We start from the raw sequence: 19,182 nt of genomic DNA on the forward strand, positions 1-19,182 counted from the left end.
ACGAAATTTTTCGTTTACGATTTCGTGTTGTGATTTCGAGTGCCTACGATAACGTAGGTGAAGAGAATTGATAACGGTTTTTTGAAGAGGTGTTCCATAAAATAATTTTTTGCAATGGGAGGGGGAGTCTACTTTCCCCCGTATGGGCGGGAAGGGCAATTTTCTAAAAAAAGGACTTAAAATCATTAATTATTTTTAAACAATGGCAACACTAACAGTTATGAATGATACCTTTTTCAAAAGCCAGAATTGTACACTCATTTTTAATTTTTAAATCAAGTTATTTCAATCAATTGTTTTCGAAATCAACATTTGAGAAAAATAAGTTTAAAAAAATACATTGAATACTATTTTTGTCAAGACTGTGGATTTTAATACGAAATTGATCAATGAAATAAATTGGCTCTGACACTGAAAACCATATAAGTTCCTATGCCTTATTATGTATATCTATATTTTGAGAATATTGAAGAATAGGAGAACTACCTTTTTATCTGATTTTTATTTTATTGACTGCTTAGCATTACCTTTATCAAAAATCAAAGAAGGTCTCCATTATTTTTTAATACATAGAGTTAGTTAGGAGCTTTGTACATCTTCAAAAAAAAAAAAAACGGAAATAAACCCCCCGAAAGTGAATAGTTTTCCTATTTTTCAATTTTCTCAAAAAAAAAAATTTGACTGCACTCCAGGCTGTTGTTGTCAATACGAGATTTTTAGATTCAATGGCATCAAAAAAAAATTCAACAATTGCTTGGACTGACAAAAAATAAAAATTAGAAATTACGTTTTTCCCCCGAAGTTTTTAAAACAGTTTTACTAATTTTTCATACTAATTTTCATAGTTTAAGTTCAAAATAAATTAAATTTAGCTTACTTTCAGTAAACTCTATTTAATCTCAAATTCCAAACGCTAAGCGGAAAAAATGTTGCCCACGGGAGAATCAATTTTGAGGTGTGAAAATAAAAATTCGCGCGAATAGTTTGCAATGTAGCATTTTCGACTTCAGATCAAATTTAAAAAAAAAAATTTTAATAACAAATAAAACAATGTACGAAGCTAATATACTATTCTAAAAATTCACAAATTCAGATAAATTTTATTCAATATTTTGTTGATAGCTCCAAAAAAGAAACACATATACCACAGTAATACCCGACTTTACTCAAACCATTCTTATGGCTTTTTATTCATTTTTCGTATTACTTTATTTGTTCTTTTCGTTGCAATTTGATTCAAAAACAATCAAATGAAAATTCAATTCTACCTTCCGGACTATACGATATTCGTGTCTAGAATTAATAAATACTTTTGATTCTATAAAATAAGCTTTGACGAAGCACGTTCCATCGCTTTGCATGACTTAGTCTTAAATAGGGACATGACAAGGGCAGGGTCTGCAAAAAAAAAAAATTACAATAATTCCTGTTAGGCTAAAATTATATTGTCGGGAAAACTTTCTCTTCTAATTGCCTTAAAATTTCCCAGCAATCAGGCATTAAATTACCACCCAACTCTCTACCTATCGTAGTAGTATAAGAAATAAAATAAAAATCAATGAACTTTATTAAACCGGAAAAAGAAGAAAGGGTTGGTTCGCTGGTTGGTTGGTGTTGGCGAATGACCAGATGCCTATCGTGCAGATATATAAAATTTGGACTTCAGTAGGTATGACTGCGCTGCAACACTGAATGCAATGGCAAACACCTTGAATATAAAAAATAATAATAAAAATAGACAACTCTATTGGTCGCACGTATTTGCTCTCTGCGGGTGCTGACACAATGCTGTTAGGAATGATAAAATATTTCTGATTTTACTGCAGATTTTCTGCAGTAAACATTTGTTTTAATAAATTAAAAAACAAAAATGTTCGAATGCATAGATGCATACAGTGGTGGAAAAATAATTAGAAACACGCTCTTTCTTTTCAAAATGTTTGTATGTTCTTAATATGAATAAAAAATATTAGAAACATTTTTTAACAGAGGTATTTGAAGAGCTTGATGTTTTACTAAAGATCTCCTCTTTATTGCACCTTCTTTTTCTAAAATATAAGGGGTTGGTGTGTCAAGAATATTGTTAAGGACGTTTTATTATTTTTTTGGAACATGTGTCATTTTTCGAGGACTGCAACCACAGAAACCAACTTATAGAAATCAGTTGGTGATAGTCCTTTTTATTAATTGTACGTTTAATTAATTCACCAAGTTTTGCAAATCTAAATGCTAAAAATCAAAAACAGGATAATTCTTAATAATTTTTCCTCAGTGTTTCTAATTATATTTCCACACAAAATTGGACTATATTTTAGTTTTTTTGCAATATTTTTCTTTTGTTGGATAAATTCTAAAATTTTTTTCCTAAAATGTTACAAGGATTGTATCATCACTCATGTTTGCTAAAAATTTGTTAAATATTTTGTATTTATAGTAAGAGAAAAATAACATTTTGTAAACAAAGGAGAACGTTTCTAATTATTTTGCCACCACTGTAAGTGTACAGAATGATAAATCAAAACTACTGCAAAAATATCTTTGAAAACTTCTATTGAATGGTTTTTGCTTTAAAATTGTAATTCATGTCCGTATTTTAATTTTTCTTGAACCGATACTTACCCTATAAAGTAGCAAAAGTAAAATATAATGTGTTTTTTTTTTGTGCTGTGTAGGCGGCTGCTATAAACAAATCTATTTAGTGCATTCAGCAGCAATGCCATCATAAATAATTCATTTTAAGTGATTAAATTAATTATAAATGCTGTTGTGTATGTTTGTTGGAACGTCTCAAAAACGATTAAAAAGTAGCAATGGTAACAATAAAGAAGTTTGCAGCGGTTTATGGTGATTTAACTTGGAATAAGGAAACGTTTATAATGGGAAATCACATGAAACTACGAAAAAGAAATACAAAATTACCAAAACTTTATAATTTATCACTGTCCGTATTATCATGTTGAAATGTTTCGTTAGCTTAAATTAAATTGAAATTGCAGATTTAACACGTTTTAACACACGATTTAACGGCACTTGGACAAATATTGATTTTATTTCCTTAGTTCTATTAAAAAAAGGGTCAAAATTATTGGCGTTCTAACCTTTTAAATCAAAACAATAATAAGAAATTGTATAATTTGACAATATTATTTGAACTTTTCTCTTAATTCCTTCTAATGAAAAATATTGGTACTTCAAAGATGCTTAATTTGTATTGTTTTCCACAGAGACTTAATAATTCACCATATAAAAAATTGAATTGTGGTGGTGAGTATATCATTTCTGATGGTTAATGTATTTGCTAATGTGCATATTTGTTTTTTTTTTCACTATTTTGTATTGCATATTTTTGGGACCCAAACGACGAATATTGTTTTTAAACATTTAAAAAAATACTGAACAAATTTCCAAATAAAAATTGTCTAGTTTGGGATTCGTTAAAAAAATCGAACTCAAGATAATGTAACAATGCTCGCATGACATTTCGATACTAAAGAATTCTAAAAAAGTGAGTCTCGCAATTCTGCCCGTCTGTCTGTCCTTTGCTATATCGAGCTACAGCCCCAAGCACTGAAGCGATTTCCTTCGAATTTTGTAGGGAAATGATTTTTTTAGATCCAAAATTATTGGTACCTACATTATGTTCATGTGACCTACATCGATACCTTCCCGTAAGAATGTATTAAGCGACATTTTTAAAATTGTTCAGGAAACGAAAAAAACGTCTCATTTATTTATTTATTCGTGTATTTTATTGGAAGGAACAGATTTCGAAAGGTATTTTAAGAATACAAAACTTGACATCATTACAAAAACGAAATTTTAACCAGAAAAGAAGTTTTAGTCGCTTAGTACTTTTTTGCGGTCAAGACATTGGCGCTTGATACAATGTTAAATGGCGCTTAAAACATTGACATGGTCACAAAAAATAGAGGCTTTAAAAAAATTGTGTCGCTTAATCCTTTTTTAATTTTTTCTGACAAACAATAAAATAAATATGGGAAGAAAACAGTAGCCTACTTCACAGAAAAATAGAAAAATATCAAAGAATGGTTATCTTTGATTTAAAATTTTTTTTTATGAAATAGACTGCTGTTTTTTGGAGTGTTATAAGCGACAAAAATGGATCAAGTTCAAGTTGGACTAGTGTGCTAAGCGACAATTTCGGTTAAACTAAGCGACATCTAACAAAATTTTAGGGTGAACGTTCTGGTGCTTACGACAATAATATTTTTAAGTATGTCGTTTAGCATATTTTTTTTTGGCGGATAATACAAATTTCAGGGAACAACATTTTTCGAGTGGGAAAACTTGGCGGTTGCTACAATTTTATTTTCTCCATAACTTCTTCAAAACGTGGCTCCATATGAGCCACGAATGTACATGTGACCAGAATGGATAAGGTTTTTGTTTTTCAAAAACGGTTCTAACGATTTTGATAAAAATAAGATGCACGAACTTGCTCTTAGAGTTCAAGTAGCTTAAATTTTTAAGACTTTTTATATAGAAATTTGGAAAATGTAGGTACAAAAAAAAAATACAAAAAATAAAACTCGTTAATAAAAAAAAAATTAAAAAAAAAACAAAATCTGAAATCAAATTGCCCTCCAAAATAAGTATCCTGTTTTGATTGATATATTAAGATGTATTTTTAGAAAAAAAAATTTCAAAATCTTTAGAGCCGTTTGAAAAAAAAAACTAATTTTTTATAAATATTTTTTTGGAAAAAAAGTTTTAAAATAAAATTGGTATGCCATTCTGTAGAAATCACTAATTAATCTCTAAAAATAAATTTTCAAAAAAATTTCATGTCCCGTTTTCGAAAATTAGATTTTCAAAAAAATATTTTCAAAATTTTTTTAAAAAGAATTTTTTTAGTTTTTTTTGGCTTATATTAAAATTATATATGTAGATACTTCTTCACAAAAAGTTTCGTTGAAATCGAATAAGCACTTTCGGAGATAATCGGATTTAAAAAAAAAAAAAAAAAAACGGTTCTATGGCAGGTACCATTAATAATGGGAAACCGACGAAGCTACGAATACCAGAGTTACGGGCGACAGAGTTACGAGCGTCAAAGTTACGCGAAACCGAAGTTACGAAAAACTAGAGTTACGAATTCTAAAGTTATGTTAAGCTATGACATGTGATTTTTGGGTTGGCAACAATTGCGAGGAACGATATGGAATCATGGAAATACAAACAAGAGATTAACATTTTTCTCATTGGTCAGAACTAAATGAGTAAAGCGAAAATGGGTGTTATTTATTGTAAAATTTTGATTGGATAGGTATAGATATACATATATGGTTTTGTTTTTGTAAGAAGATCGCAAAAACGTTGAAATAGAAAAAAAAAACATACGTATACTTATGTTAGTTTGGGGGACATAATTGAAATTAACTTCTTATTTGTCCAACTAATATTGCACCTACGTATCGATATTCTCTTATTTATGATTCCATAATTCCATATCGTTCCTCGCAATTGTTGCCAACCCAAAAATCACATGTCAGAACTTAACATAACTTTAGAATTCGTAACTCTAGTTTTTCGTAACTTCGGTTTCGCGTAACTTTGACGGCCGTAACTCTGTCGCGCGTAGTTCTGTTATTCGTAACTCCGTTACCATTTCGTTAATAATGATTTTCAAAAAAAAAAATTTACTAGAAGATAGGCCTTGTCTTAAAACTTACATTTGAATTTTTTAAACAAAATCGTTCTAGCCGTTTTTGAGCAATTTCAATTTTACTAAAACCGGTATATGACAAGTACCGTTATTTTTGGTCCAAAAAAATTAATTCCAAAAACTCCTCTGGAGAGTCGCCAAATAATGCTACATACCTACCAAGTTTGACATCAATCGGTCCATCCGTTTAGGCTGTAGCTTTATTTACAGACAGACAGACAGACTGACAGTATATTGTGTTTTGATTATGTTATGATATTCCGATATTCCAAAATTTCAAATATTTTTTATCTTTTTGTATGTAAATTAAACAATTATTTAATTAAATCTATTATTTTTACTTTCAGGTATGTAATCATTTGGAAACCTTACAAATACTATAAAATACTTGAACGGTAAGAAAATCACAACATTTTTCGCCACAAATAAATTCGAGAATCATTTTTGTATTGCTTTTCAATAACTCGGAAGTAATTTTAGTTTCAATTGTGAAGTTATAACTGATTTTTACAGACCACTCATATCCTTCAAAACGATTCTTTGTGCATTTAGTAGAACAGCACCTTTCCTCCAAAATACAAACCTCTTATTAACTAGAATCGCTTCTTAATTTTCTTTACTAGACTCATATTTTAATAACTCCCTTTCGTGTGTTGGGAACAGCTTCACGTTTGTATTCTGGATTAATTTTAAATATTTTTTAAATTGTTTCAAATTTTTTATGAATTCTTTATTTCCTTAAACTTAAAAAACAAGCTTTTTACGCCAACTCGTTATAAATAAAGTAACAGACTCATTAATCACAACTTATAATTATTTAAAAAAAAATTAACATCATATCGCACATAAAATCTTTAACAATTTTCTTTAACTATCTACACAAAATGTTATGTTTATCTCTTCAAAACAAACTTCTTAAACAATAATAACATAAATAGGTATACCAACGCAAACAAGAAAATATTTTTTTTAACCTAATCTATGATATCAGTGACCTTGTTACGTTCCGAATCTTCTTGGTGGCAATTCAAATTGTTCAATTGGTGCCGTAATATTACTATCAATTTGTATCGATCTTTTCGTTCTAACATAAGGCGATGGTTGAAGCCAAAGTTCCTTTATTAAATCGGCTCCTTTTTCAGCAATCATTACAACTGGTGCATGAATGTTACCATTAGTAATGGTCGGCATTATACTAGCATCAATGACTCGCAAACCAGGAACTCCATAAACTCTCAAATCAGGATCAACTACTGCTTCGGGATCTGACGGTAGACCCATTTTTGCCGTGCCCGACATGTGATAAATAGTCATGGTATACTGACGTATGGCACAATTCCAATATTCGTCAGTAAAATGAGGTAGATGCTTACAATTGGGCAGCTTTTTACTCCAAAAGCGTGCCCCGAAGCGTTTCATTGCGATAGTTTCACCCACAGCAATGGCAGTTTTGACACCCTCCCGAAGAACATTAACATCATCGGGATGGGTAAGGTAGTTATGGTATAAGAGTGGATATCGAAGAGGATTCTTCGAAGCCAACTTCATGTAACCCCGGCTTTTTGGTCGCAACAACATGGGAAATATTCCAAAGACATCCCTATTTGTAACTTCTCCGAAGACTTCTTCATAGAATTCATCTGTAAGACCATGAGCAGTCTTCACTTGTGTTCCTCCATCGGACATTACTGATGCACTCGTCATCATAAAATTTATATCAGGCCAATCATCTGACGAGTTTGCATATTTGGTATTGATAAAAGCCACAGCTTCTAGACCCACGCTTGAGGTCAAAGGTCCATCTTCAGTCACTGCATATCGAAGGGCTGTGTTGACGTTAACCATTCTCTTCATAACAATAGAAATTGGTTGATCAATTAGAAATGCCAATCCTCCAACAGCAATGTGATCTTGAAGATTCTGACCAACTCCGGGAATATGATGAACCACTGGAATACCAACTCGACTTAGTTCATCTGCATGTCCAATTCCAGACAGCATCATAATATGTGGTGATCCGATAGCTCCACCGGATAGAATAACTTCTCTCGTCGCATAAACATGCTGAAGTTGGCCATTTCGAACGAATTGAACTCCCGTCGCTCGTTTTGTATGTGGATCTGTGAGAACCTTAGTGACGTGTGAGAACAAAGCTACGTGAAGATTTTTCCTCAATCTAGCTGGTCGAAGGAATGATTTAGCTGTGGAAGCTCTTGAACCACGTCGCATGTTGAATTGATAAAATGCAAAACCCGTTTGTTGAGCTCCATTCACATCGACAATATCATAACCCATTTCTTCGCCGGCTTGCAAAAAAGCCGGTCCGATTGGGGTATTGTAGGGGCTGTCTTGTACTGTCCAAAGACCTCCTGGAAATAATGATAATGTGTTAATAGAAGGTATGAAAGTTTAGTTCAATTACTAACCTGTTCCATGATATCTTTTGTTTCTTGCCAAATATGGATTTCGTTGATCTTCAGACTTGCGGAAATAAGGTAAAATATCTTCATATCCCCAACCCTCGTTTCCAAATGAAGCCCATTGATCGAAATCTCGACGATTTCCACGAATATAAAGCATGGTGTTGAGAACGGAACTGCCTCCAATCACCTTACCTCGTGTCCAACAACATCTTTTATCTTTCATTGCTTGACAGGCTGTAGGTTGTGGTTGGGTTCTGGAAAGAAATTTCATGAAGGTTATAAGAAAAGTCAAAAAGTTAAAAATAACTGCAAACAAAATTTAGGCATGAAAAATAATCATTTAAAATGAATGTTAAAAAAAGGCTTTGGTAACTTAAAAGGAGAATCATTATTTTGCTTTAAGTCTTCACTGTTAGACTTTTTTTTCAACAATATTTAAATAACGTCATAATTTTGTAATTATGTACGTATTTCAAAGCTTAAATCACTGGCGGTATTCAAAGAAAAAATAATTGAAACCGACTTCGCTAGTAGCCTACAAATTACCAATCGCTCACAGTCACCTTACAATTTTCAAACTGAACAACATGTTTTTATCTTTCTTGTGGTTGACCTACACTAGTCTTCCAGTTCACCCAAACAATCAGTATACTCTCTCAGATTGACAAGGTCATTTAAAGGCGTATAGGTATTTGCAAGACCTCAAAAGGAAATGAGCCGTGAAATGGAAAAACTTGGAAAATATGAAAACAAACCAGAAACTATTGCAAAGAAGACAAAAAAAAAAAAAACACAGAATCATTACTTCATAGGCATATTTTTTTTGCAATTCCACTGTGCCACATTCACCTTTACTTGCACCTCTGAGACAAACTGATGATAGAGTAAACTTCCCAGTTAATGTGTTCGAACCATACAAACAGAGTTCATTGACAATCTCATCATATTGCCTCATCTATGTTATATAATTTTTCTTGATATGAATGTTTTGTTAAGAGAGTTTAATGTTGATTTGTGAATGTTTACTTATGAAGCTAATAACAATTGTTTATCAAATAAAAAATTGTCATAAGTTGTTTTATTAACAATTGAATCATCTTTTTTTTTAATACATATTCAATAAAATAAACAGAAGATAAATTCATTTGTTTATGTGAATGGAGAACCTTTACCAAAAAAAACCCACAAAATTTCCGATGTTGCAATCACCGCAAGTCAAGAGCTTGACACACCTATGACTGATAAAATGCTAATCAGCGTCACATACTTGACAATGTTTGCTTTCAAACTAAACTAATACTTTGTTGGCGATAACTAATGTTAATGGAACCAAAGTGACCTTGCCAAAAAAGACATCTCAAAAAATGTACTCAAAACTTGTGTGGTAGTTGATGGTACTTTTACTTCTTTTTCATTTTCCACTCTTCTTGTCGGAAGCTGTTAGTAGGTGAACATGGATTAAAACAAATTATGGAAATTAATCTAACTCTTCGGTAAGACAGTTTGTTGATTGACGATTCCGTGATGGCGGTCTATTTGTCTGTTCATTTGTTTATTTCCCCAATGAAAAATTAATACAAGTATACGACAGTTAGTCATAGAAAAGGCACTGAATCTTTTTTGCCCATCAAATATTTAAAAAGTTTTAGTTGAAGATTGAAATCTAATAAAATATAGCTAAAATAAGGTTTTTATCTCAACTCTTTCGTTTATTTTATTATTTTATTTATGTTAGCTCAAAATCAAGGTTTTTATCTCAACTCTTTCGTATTGTTTAGTTGCACATCAATTAGCATTCATAAAACGATTATCTGATGATCATAAGACACACAAACAAAGTCTGGGTCAAAATTAGGTCTAATTTTTTTTAATTTATTAATATAAAGATCTATAAATCGATTTTGAGTGCATGTAAATAAAATGTAAAAATATTATAACTTAGAATTTATTCATATTCTTGAACTTTTTAATTTTTTTTTTTTTTTTTTTTCAATTTTATATTAAGGTCTATGTATTACAAAACATTAAATGAAATTGATTTTGTTGTGACAGGCATGCTATTTATGTATGTTAATGTGAATTTCATTTCTAGTTTTTGTTATGTGCAACATGCTGCTAGACAAAAATTCCATTCGCTCATAGATTTTTATAGTTCAGGTAAATTACTTTGATTTCAAGACGATCATCGATAAGCATGTGAAAATTTCAGATTTCATAAGAGCATTGACTTTGAACTCATAAAAATATAGGTATGTATGTATATGAAAAATATATTTAGCAATGATTTGTTTAAAATGGGCATAAATTAAAGTTTCCTTATTTTTGTAATGAGTAAATAATGTTAATGAAAATCTTAATTAACATTTAAAAATGTTCATGCGTTCCAACAACGTTTTTGATCCTGCGGTACAGAAAAGTCTACTTAAAACTTTGTCACACGCCATGAAACAGGCACCTAAAATTTTTATTGGTTGAAAAAGTTGACATTATAACATCAACAAAAAATATTTGAAAAAACGTGGGTTGCCAATTGAATCAAGTTTATAAATTGTAAATAATTTTTTTCATGCAGCACATCAACGAACTTAACAACAAACAAATCTGTAAAAAAAGGTGAAATTGAAATAGGATGAAATTAATTTAAACAAAACCCTGCTCTATGTGCCGAAGTTAAGGTTGTATTCATGCCAGGGTTTCAAAAAATCAGCTTATCAATTAAAATTAAAAAAAAATATTTATGGCAAATATAAAAAATTGCATTAAAAAAAATATCAATTCCAAATGAAAAACATGTATTTACAAAAAAAAATGATTGCAAATGTTTTTCATTAATTAAAATGCAACCGCAAATAAAAAATTTTTTGCTTTAGAAAAGAAAAATGGTATGCAAGATTTGTACATCAATTTTTTTTTTCGTCGAATTTGTTACTTCAAACTTCTGTTTTGTAAATAAAAATACCAAAACTATGTACCCCAAAAATTCTGTAAATTATAAAAGAGAAAATTGTTTTGAGAATGAAAAAACTGCGCACTTTCTGTGCGCAGAATTTTAGAATACAGAATTTAAAAATAAAAAAAATTGGTATATAGAATTTTGGAATCCGAATTTTGGCACTTACAGAATTTGATCCCAAACTATTTCTTTCAATTGCAAACAAAAATCTCTAGTTGAAAATTCCAAGTCGACTTTCTCTATAATTCTTTTTTTCAACATCATTTAATATGCGATTTTTTCGCCCGATAGGTATTATAATTTTATAGCAGTTTTATTTTTTTCTAAAAACAAAAAAAAAAAACAATTTTTTAATATTGACAAAAAATATTATTTTTTTAGATTTTCAATCAACTTTGGTTAATTAAATAGTATAAAAAAAATTAATGAAATTAATATTGTACTACTAACCAAGTTTTCAGTCTTTTGAATTCTAAACACAACATAATGAAGACACAGTTCATTTGTTTATATGGCCATTACACGCCTTAAAAAAAAACTCACAAAATTTCCTATGTTGCAATCACCACAACAAAAAGTGTCTAACACACATATGACTGGATATAATGTTAATCATGTCAAGCTATAACCTTGCAAAACAAAAATACATAAATCGAGAAATCTACTTATAGAGCTTGTGTGGTAGCTGATGCTACTTTTACTACTTTTTCTTTTTCACATCTTGGCAGAAGCTATTATGGTATGTCAAGACAGATTTAAAAGAAAAAAATTAATGAATATTAATCTGACACTTAGATGATTGTGCATGATTTAGTAGTGCCGATTCCATAATGGCAATCTATTTTGTTTGGTTAGTTATGTATTTCAACAATGATTAATCATTTTCACAGCTAAAATCTATTAGTCATTGGAAATGTTTTAGATTTTTTGGAGATTTAAAGCAATTATGTAAATAAGGTTTTGACCTCAACTCTTTTGTTTGGTTTTTTCGAACATCAAATTGTATCTTAAATTTTTTAATACATACATTTATTAATTAACAAAATATAAAACACACACAAAAATGTCTTTCATTGTCAAGTGTAATTATTTTATTAATTATCATGTGGATACAAACTAATTTTTAATGCATTCAAGAGCCCATTACTGTTTACCAGTAGGTTTTTTGAACTTTAATTTAGTTAAATTTAGTTTTAGCCTTGGCTGCCAAGGAAATCAAAATTGACAATTTATGTGATGGACAAAATATAAAACAATGTAACTGCTCTTATTGAATCTTTGAGAATGAACCTATTTAAATTTCATAATAAGTTTTTTTGTATGTATTTTGTTATACTTTTAACTTTTTCCTGTTTACTTTACTTTCGTGTGTGAAAATGATAATTAATTTTATATTACAAAAGAGCAATGACTTTGAACTCATAACAAAAGTATAAGTAAAAGGTCTTGGGCAAAGAAATTTTTCAAATGTATATTAAAGTTTTTCATTTTTGTAAGTTGTCAGGAGAAATTTGAAGAATACAAAAAGAGACATTTTTAGACAACTACGATATTTTCAAAATTCAATTTAATATAGTGAACGTGATATTGAAACAGGAATTCTTAAATTAACCGCAGCAATCCGTCATTTTTTCAATAATGTTGCAGTTTTATGAGAGTAATCCCAAATTTTACACAGGCAATTCGTGGTTTTGCTGAAATAAAAAAGAAATTTGGATGTACCTATTCCAAGAAACCAAACAAAAATAAGTCACGGTTCAGTGTAGCATCAAATGTTTTAATTACGTTTATTTCTTCTGCGGGCGTATATCATAACATTCGCTGACATTTCCAATAAAAAGTTAAAATTTATCTGTTAATAGATCACAACGTCAACCATGTGCAACTTTTGTTACTCAACTTGACGGTTTCTGAGTGTTAAATGAACGGGCAACAACTATTACAAATGAAACCATAAAAAGACAATCTCTTTTGACGCGGGACATTTTGTGCGTTATTTTCTAACGCAACATGTGCCTGTATACTTGGAATTTTCTGCAAACTGGAAAAGTAAGTTCCTTTCAATTGGCCTACTTTTGAGGAAATTACAACTTCCAAAAAATGAAAAAAAAAACTGGCTGACCCAGATCCTGTATACTAATTACATGGAAAAAGTGAAAACCAAAACAAGTTGAGAAAAACAATGAATATTTATTATTTTATTTCTGGTATCTTTGGAATGTTGTTCATCAATTTTTTACATTGTAAATATAAATTTCAGTCAAGTAGGTACACAATTCAAAATAATAAAATATGTTTGCATGTCTTGTAGGCATTAAATGAAATTGCTGTTTGCAAAAAACTCACTGAAGATTGATATAGTAAATGCCAAGAAACAAGTATCAAGTGTATCTGCAACATTTGTCCAATTGGTTCAAGATGATTTTTTCTCTTGTGCTGCGAACTATTTTCCGTCTGAACGATGGATGGATTATGTAACTTGTGGTTTGTATTGAGGAGATAAAAAAAGTGCAACAAAAACATGAAGAATTTTGCCTTTTTTACATCATCAATTTAATTAAAAATAATCGAATAAATTATGATGAAGGATGTTGAAATGATCTCATTAGTTGATTCGTCGCAGGAATTCGTTCATATCCTATACTCTTTTTTAAACCTTTTAAGATTTAAAGCGTTGAAGACAAATTGCTTAGTTCCGAAGAAAATCTTTTTCTTTTGCAATAAAGCAAAATCATCAAGTAAAGGTTTCATACTGGATTTTGTTTTTAAGCTATAATCGGATGAACTTGACTCAGCAGGACCTTGTCACATGCGATAGAATTGTTCAAATAAATATTTACCTGATGAAGAGGAAGTTCGTTAAAAGATTAGTCTTGTCAAATTGACAAAAGCTCAGAAAAAATATCAAACGTTTAATTGACAATTATGATGCCAAAATATACATCGACAACAGTCTGATTTTGTTCAAAGTGAAGCTAGCCCATATAACACAAAATATTTTCTTTTTGAGTTGCATAACTTTTAAACGAAATTTAAACTCAACAAGGAAGGAAGACACGCTTTAATTTCGAGCACGTGTCATAATGTTTCCTTTGCCTACTTCTATTATTTTATTTAACTTAAGGTGATAAACTGATAATAATCACGTTTAATTTAATGTTTTCGTTGCAACACAACTAACATTTGCCGGTTTTTTTTTATTATTCAAAGCAGAGTACCTATCTATGATTGAAGAACGTTTAATTTTTGGCGGTGAAAGCTAAGCGCAGGTATCTAGATTTTGTTTTTGTTTGTTGTTTTTGTCAATTACGAAATACAAAAATATTTTTGTTAATTGCGATTAAATTCGGCACATACCTTTCATACCACCAAAAAAAATATAGGTAATACAAGAGAAATTCAAGTTCGTGCGTCAGGTTTTTTGTTTGTATTTATATATTCAAATCATTTGTAATTCACTGTAGCATTACCTTACACACGAATTATTCCAGATTAAGTATTCAGTGAACATACATTTTCTAGATGTTTAGATGTCATTCAATAGCTTAAAGGGCAACAAAAGAATGAGAGGAAGAATGAAAACTTATGCAAGAAACAAATTTACATTTGTTAAATAACTTTTAAAGAAAGCAATGCAAAATTATATCGCATTAGATTAGAGAGATGAGGTCAAATACAATGAAAATTAAGTTTAAGGGTGATAGGGAGTAAGAGTGTTTACAAAAATTGTGAATCTTGCAAATGAATTTAATTTCTATATGTATAGGTATGTTTGTTGGATTTTAATAAGAAAGATTCGAAAAAGAAATAAATATTCACTTATTTAAGACTAGAGAAACCCTCACCCGCTTTGCTAAGCGTTTTTCTGAAAAAAAAAAAAATTATTTTTGAATTTTTGTTTACATAAACCTTCCTCTAACGATTACAACAAAGAACATGCAAAAAAACCAAAGTCGATTGGACTTTCCGTTCGTCTAAACATTGAGCTCGGAAGGTCCACCCTAGACCATTTCTTCGAATCCCGACTCTTTTTGTACGCAAATCGTGAAAATAAAAGTTTTACATTAAGTTTTACCTCTTTCAAAAATGTATTCCTTTTTTTGCAAACCAAATTTACCCTTTTGCAAACTAAATTCAACTTCTAAATTTCAAAAATTTGAACTTGTCAGCGAAACGAATTCTTTTGATATTTTGCTATAATACCCTGGTGTTGTATAATATAAGAACTGATCATTTGTTCTTAAGTCATTGTAAGGACATTAAAGACTTTTTAAACTAATCATGGTACCAATTCTGGTTCTGTAAAAACGTGAATCGAAAAGAAAACTTTTTCATTTTCGCTTTCAAACATTCTTTTCACTTTTTCGATTCATTTGAAACAAAACCGACTCTCGTCCTATAATATTATGAATAATTTAGTGAAAGAAATATTATTATATGAATATTTTTGATGTTTGTTTTCATTTTTTTACAGAACAAAAATCAAATGAGTGAACAAGTGAAAAGCTATTCGTTTCACTTATTCACAGAACCAGAATTGGCCCCCATATCGTCTCTGTGTTTTCATTCGTTATATAATATAAACAATCAAGAAAGTCACAAAAGCCTACAGTTTAAAAAGTTTAATTCTTTAATAATTGTATCCATTGGATAACCACGATTGGGGCATTTGGGTTTAGGAAAGAAGTAAATTATGTCATAAATGGGTTGGGTACGATTGACCGCATTTTAAAATCTTGTTCTTAAAATCTCGCATCTTAAAATATCACATTATGAAATCTTTTATATCGAAATCTCGCAATTTCAAAATCTCGCTTACCAAAAACTCGCAAGATTAAAATCTCGCATTTTATTATAAACCTGCATGATATTACTAGCTTAGCAAAGCCCAGAACCTCCCTCTTCTGTTTTTTCGAAGAGAATAATAGAAAAGGAAAAGGTTTTTTAACTGCGAGGCGCCTATGTCAGTTCTTTATAGTGTTCAAGGTCAATTGTTGGATGTTGGATTCAAAAGTACTTAATGCATCTGAATTTGTTTTATTCGACCTTTTCTCTTAATTTAATCTGCTCCATACACATTTTGCTGCCAAAAAAAAACAATTTAAATTTAAGGTACCTTACGATCAAAACTTATTCTTATTAGATGCAAGATTTTGATATAGCAAGAATTTAATTAACTTGCGAGATTTTTTCTAAAGTGCGAGATTTTAGTTTGCAGGATTTTGAAAATGCGAGATTTTGTTATGTGATATGTTTAAAATGCGAAATTTTTTACCTTTGCGTGATTTTTTCAAAAATGCGAGATTTCGTTATACCTAAGAGATTTTAGTTTGTGATCAATCGTACCGCTCCCGTCATAAATTCAACTAAAGATTTATTTTATTTTATCCTTGAAGCTCAAATAAAAACGTTTATCGATTACTTTTTCGGCAATACAAAATCGTTAATAAGCTGCGAGTACAAGGAGGTAGATGTGTTTTTTTTTTTTGGCTACTGATGTGCTTAAAAAAAGTGGTGGCATCGCCTATCCATCTTTTGCCTTTTCTGTAGCGGCTTTTATACCAATTTTCATATCACTGGACAGAACTGGTGTTAAAGTTACTTTTGGGGCGAGTTCGAGGTGTTCAGTTTCACTGAATCTTACGATATCCCAATAAAGGTGAATATTAAACTGTTCTGCCATCTCCTTGACAAATGAATGATTGTTTTCCACCAATTACGCAATTAGGGGAAACGAAAACAGAAGGTTTCAAAGCCGAGAAGCCGAGATTTGCTAAGGTCATCCCTTGCTTATCTTAAAGCCGATCAAGATAGTAGTCTTAAAAGAAGCCGGAGAATTAGAAGCTTTGCAAAATCACTGAAAGCTTTTTCAAAAAACAGTAGCAAGCAATTCATAGGGATGCAAGCAGAACAATATAACGACAACTTCTATCTTTAATTACAGTTTTTTTTTTCTTTCAAAAAAAAAAAAAAATTGGCCTTGCAACAATTGAAAATACCTAAGAAATGTGGAAATATGTACCTTGGTTCTTATACATTTTGCAAAAATGTTTCTTAGACAAACAAAGCATTGTAGAAATCCTCCACAACCACGAATCTGCAAAATTGTAGTTTTGTGTAAAAAGGCTTCAAAGTTTTGGAAACTCTTGCAAACATATGGAAACTCATTTCCATGCGTTTGAAGACCATTATCTTGAATACCAATAGAACCCAAAATATAACACAATATTATATATAACTATCAACATAATGCTTACAAGATTTACACAAAACTAATAACGTATTTCAACTTCTCACCCATCTTAAAAAATACATACGAAGTATGTTGTCCCACTCTATTCGGGAAGGGGTTACAAACACGAATAAAGAGAATGTCAAGTGTGTAATGTCAAAATAACAAGCTTCCTCTCATATCGCTTAAAACTCTTGCATCTACTCACCTATATTTCCAATCCATTTTGCTCTTATGCAAATAAAGTGACAACAACGGAACGTCTGATATTTCTGTTTCATGTCCACCGGCTTCCAACAACAATATCTTCCAATGTGGTATTTCCGAAAGTCTCGATGCCAATACCGTTCCTGCTGAACCTCCGCCAATTATAATAAAATCATAAGCTCTATCAACATTTTCCACATTGAAAGGACGATTTTCGGGATCAAATAAGTCGTAGTTAAAATAGGCTAAAGCAGCAATTAAAAATGGCAAAATAGTAAGCTTGCCCAAACCGATTACCGTGGCTGCTTTAACAGCTCCCGCCACAGCCACACCAAGACCCGAAGCCGCTCCAGCTGCAATTCCTGCAGTTGCAGCAGAACTTGCTTTAAAGAGAGCGCCACCAACAGCTGGTGCAAATTTGGCTGCTGCTCCTAATATTGGCGAAAGAACCATTTTATTTTTATTTTTTGGAAAGAAGCAAATAAACTTTCAAATAGATTTTAATTTTTTAAAGATTTTCTTTTTTATTTTAATTCACTTCCTTGAATTTCACTGAAATAATTTTTTTTTTCTATCTTTCACATATTTGCACACACAGATACTTTCTATCTTTCGCAAAACCAAAATAAAAAACGGCGATATAATCGATGCGAAACAGTGTTTGTAGCTCTAATAAAAACAATAATGGCGTTGCCCACACTTAGCACGTACAAACTTCCGAATGGTAAACTTCTGTTGCAATAGCATTTGTTTTGGTCGAATGCACGCGAGTTAAAAAATCGTCCGAATTCTACATTCAATAAGCCAAAACATCGAGGTCTTTCCGTCTGCACCTTCTTACAACGAATGATGTTAAAGTTGGTGGGTCTTTTTTAAAACTATACCAAACTCAAGACGAGAATATACCGATATCCGATTCGATTACAAGTCGGTTTGCATCTGAGAGCGCAATTGGTATCTTTTGGAGTGTACCTATACCGAAAACGAAAACCCAATTAACCAGTCCCAAGTTTAAGTGGCGCAAAGAGGAGGCTTTAACGTAAAACAACTACCACCACTACCACTTTTTCTTCAAGACAAACATTTTATGAGTAAACCATCATTGTGGATACAAAAAAAAAGTATCTGCAACACTTATGGTAGTCGTTGTCTGCGCAACACACTATCGTCGCGTCGTCGTCCGTTAATACCATGGATTAATATAGAAAAACTATTTCTTCGAGATGACAAGAAGAAGCGTGAAGTGTGAGAAACAAGGAAATATTGAAACGAAATTGAAAAAAGATTCAACAAAAATTTATTTAATTTATCTGTGTCTGGCACGTACCTATTAAACAGATAAAAAGGGGCGCCTCTGTAAGATGAAATAAAATTTGAGTCTTATATGAGATTAAACCATTGAAAAGATGCGTTTGCTTTTTTCTTACCTGACAACAGAAAGATATTCTAACTGGAAGATATTTTTGTTTGATGGTAAATATTTTGTTAAATGTAAAATTAGAACTAAGGCGCTGAAAAAGTTAGCGACGCAACTGTGTAGTGTATTGTTGAACTGTTGAGCATTACCAATAATGACGATGACGAAGCCAAGTTCGACAATCCATGACGTCGTAAAAGTAAATTATGCAACCAATTGTAGCTCTTAGCATCACACATTGTCTATCTTGTGTTTATTTAAGAG

The 19,182-nt window shown here is 30.9% G+C and overlaps 2 protein-coding genes across 4 annotated transcripts in view; one reads left to right on the forward strand and one right to left on the reverse strand.

The window, feature by feature from the left end:
- The window catches only part of LOC129911528 (flotillin-2), a 269,812-nt gene that overhangs the window by 150,546 nt on the left and 100,084 nt on the right, over positions 1-19,182 (forward strand). The window lies entirely within an intron of this gene.
- LOC129911538 (glucose dehydrogenase [FAD, quinone]) lies at positions 6,465-18,331 on the reverse strand. Its single transcript, XM_055989368.1, has 3 exons — positions 17,503-18,331; positions 8,113-8,363; positions 6,465-8,055 (listed from the first exon to the last, which is right to left on the reverse strand). The coding sequence occupies exons 1-3, from the start codon at positions 17,952-17,954 to the stop codon at positions 6,686-6,688; spliced, it is 2,073 nt and encodes a 690-aa protein (XP_055845343.1). The 5' UTR covers positions 17,955-18,331; the 3' UTR covers positions 6,465-6,685.

Source organism: Episyrphus balteatus, chromosome 2, assembly GCF_945859705.1.
Source record: "Episyrphus balteatus chromosome 2, idEpiBalt1.1, whole genome shotgun sequence".
NCBI classification, from domain to species: domain Eukaryota; kingdom Metazoa; phylum Arthropoda; class Insecta; order Diptera; family Syrphidae; genus Episyrphus; species Episyrphus balteatus.

What these genes read in the sequence shown, in the direction of transcription:
- LOC129911538 (XM_055989368.1), bottom strand. Translation starts at nt 17,954, where the DNA reads ATGGTTCTTTCGCCAATATTAGGAGCAGCAGCCAAATTTGCACCAGCT. An exon ending in AAAATGGATTGGAAATATAG is followed by an intron (nt 8,364 to 17,502) that starts GTGAGTAGATGC and finishes ATTTCTTTCCAG; the next exon opens with AACCCAACCACAACCTACAG. An exon ending in CAAAAGATATCATGGAACAG is followed by an intron (nt 8,056 to 8,112) that starts GTTAGTAATTGA and finishes CATTATTTCCAG; the next exon opens with GAGGTCTTTGGACAGTACAA.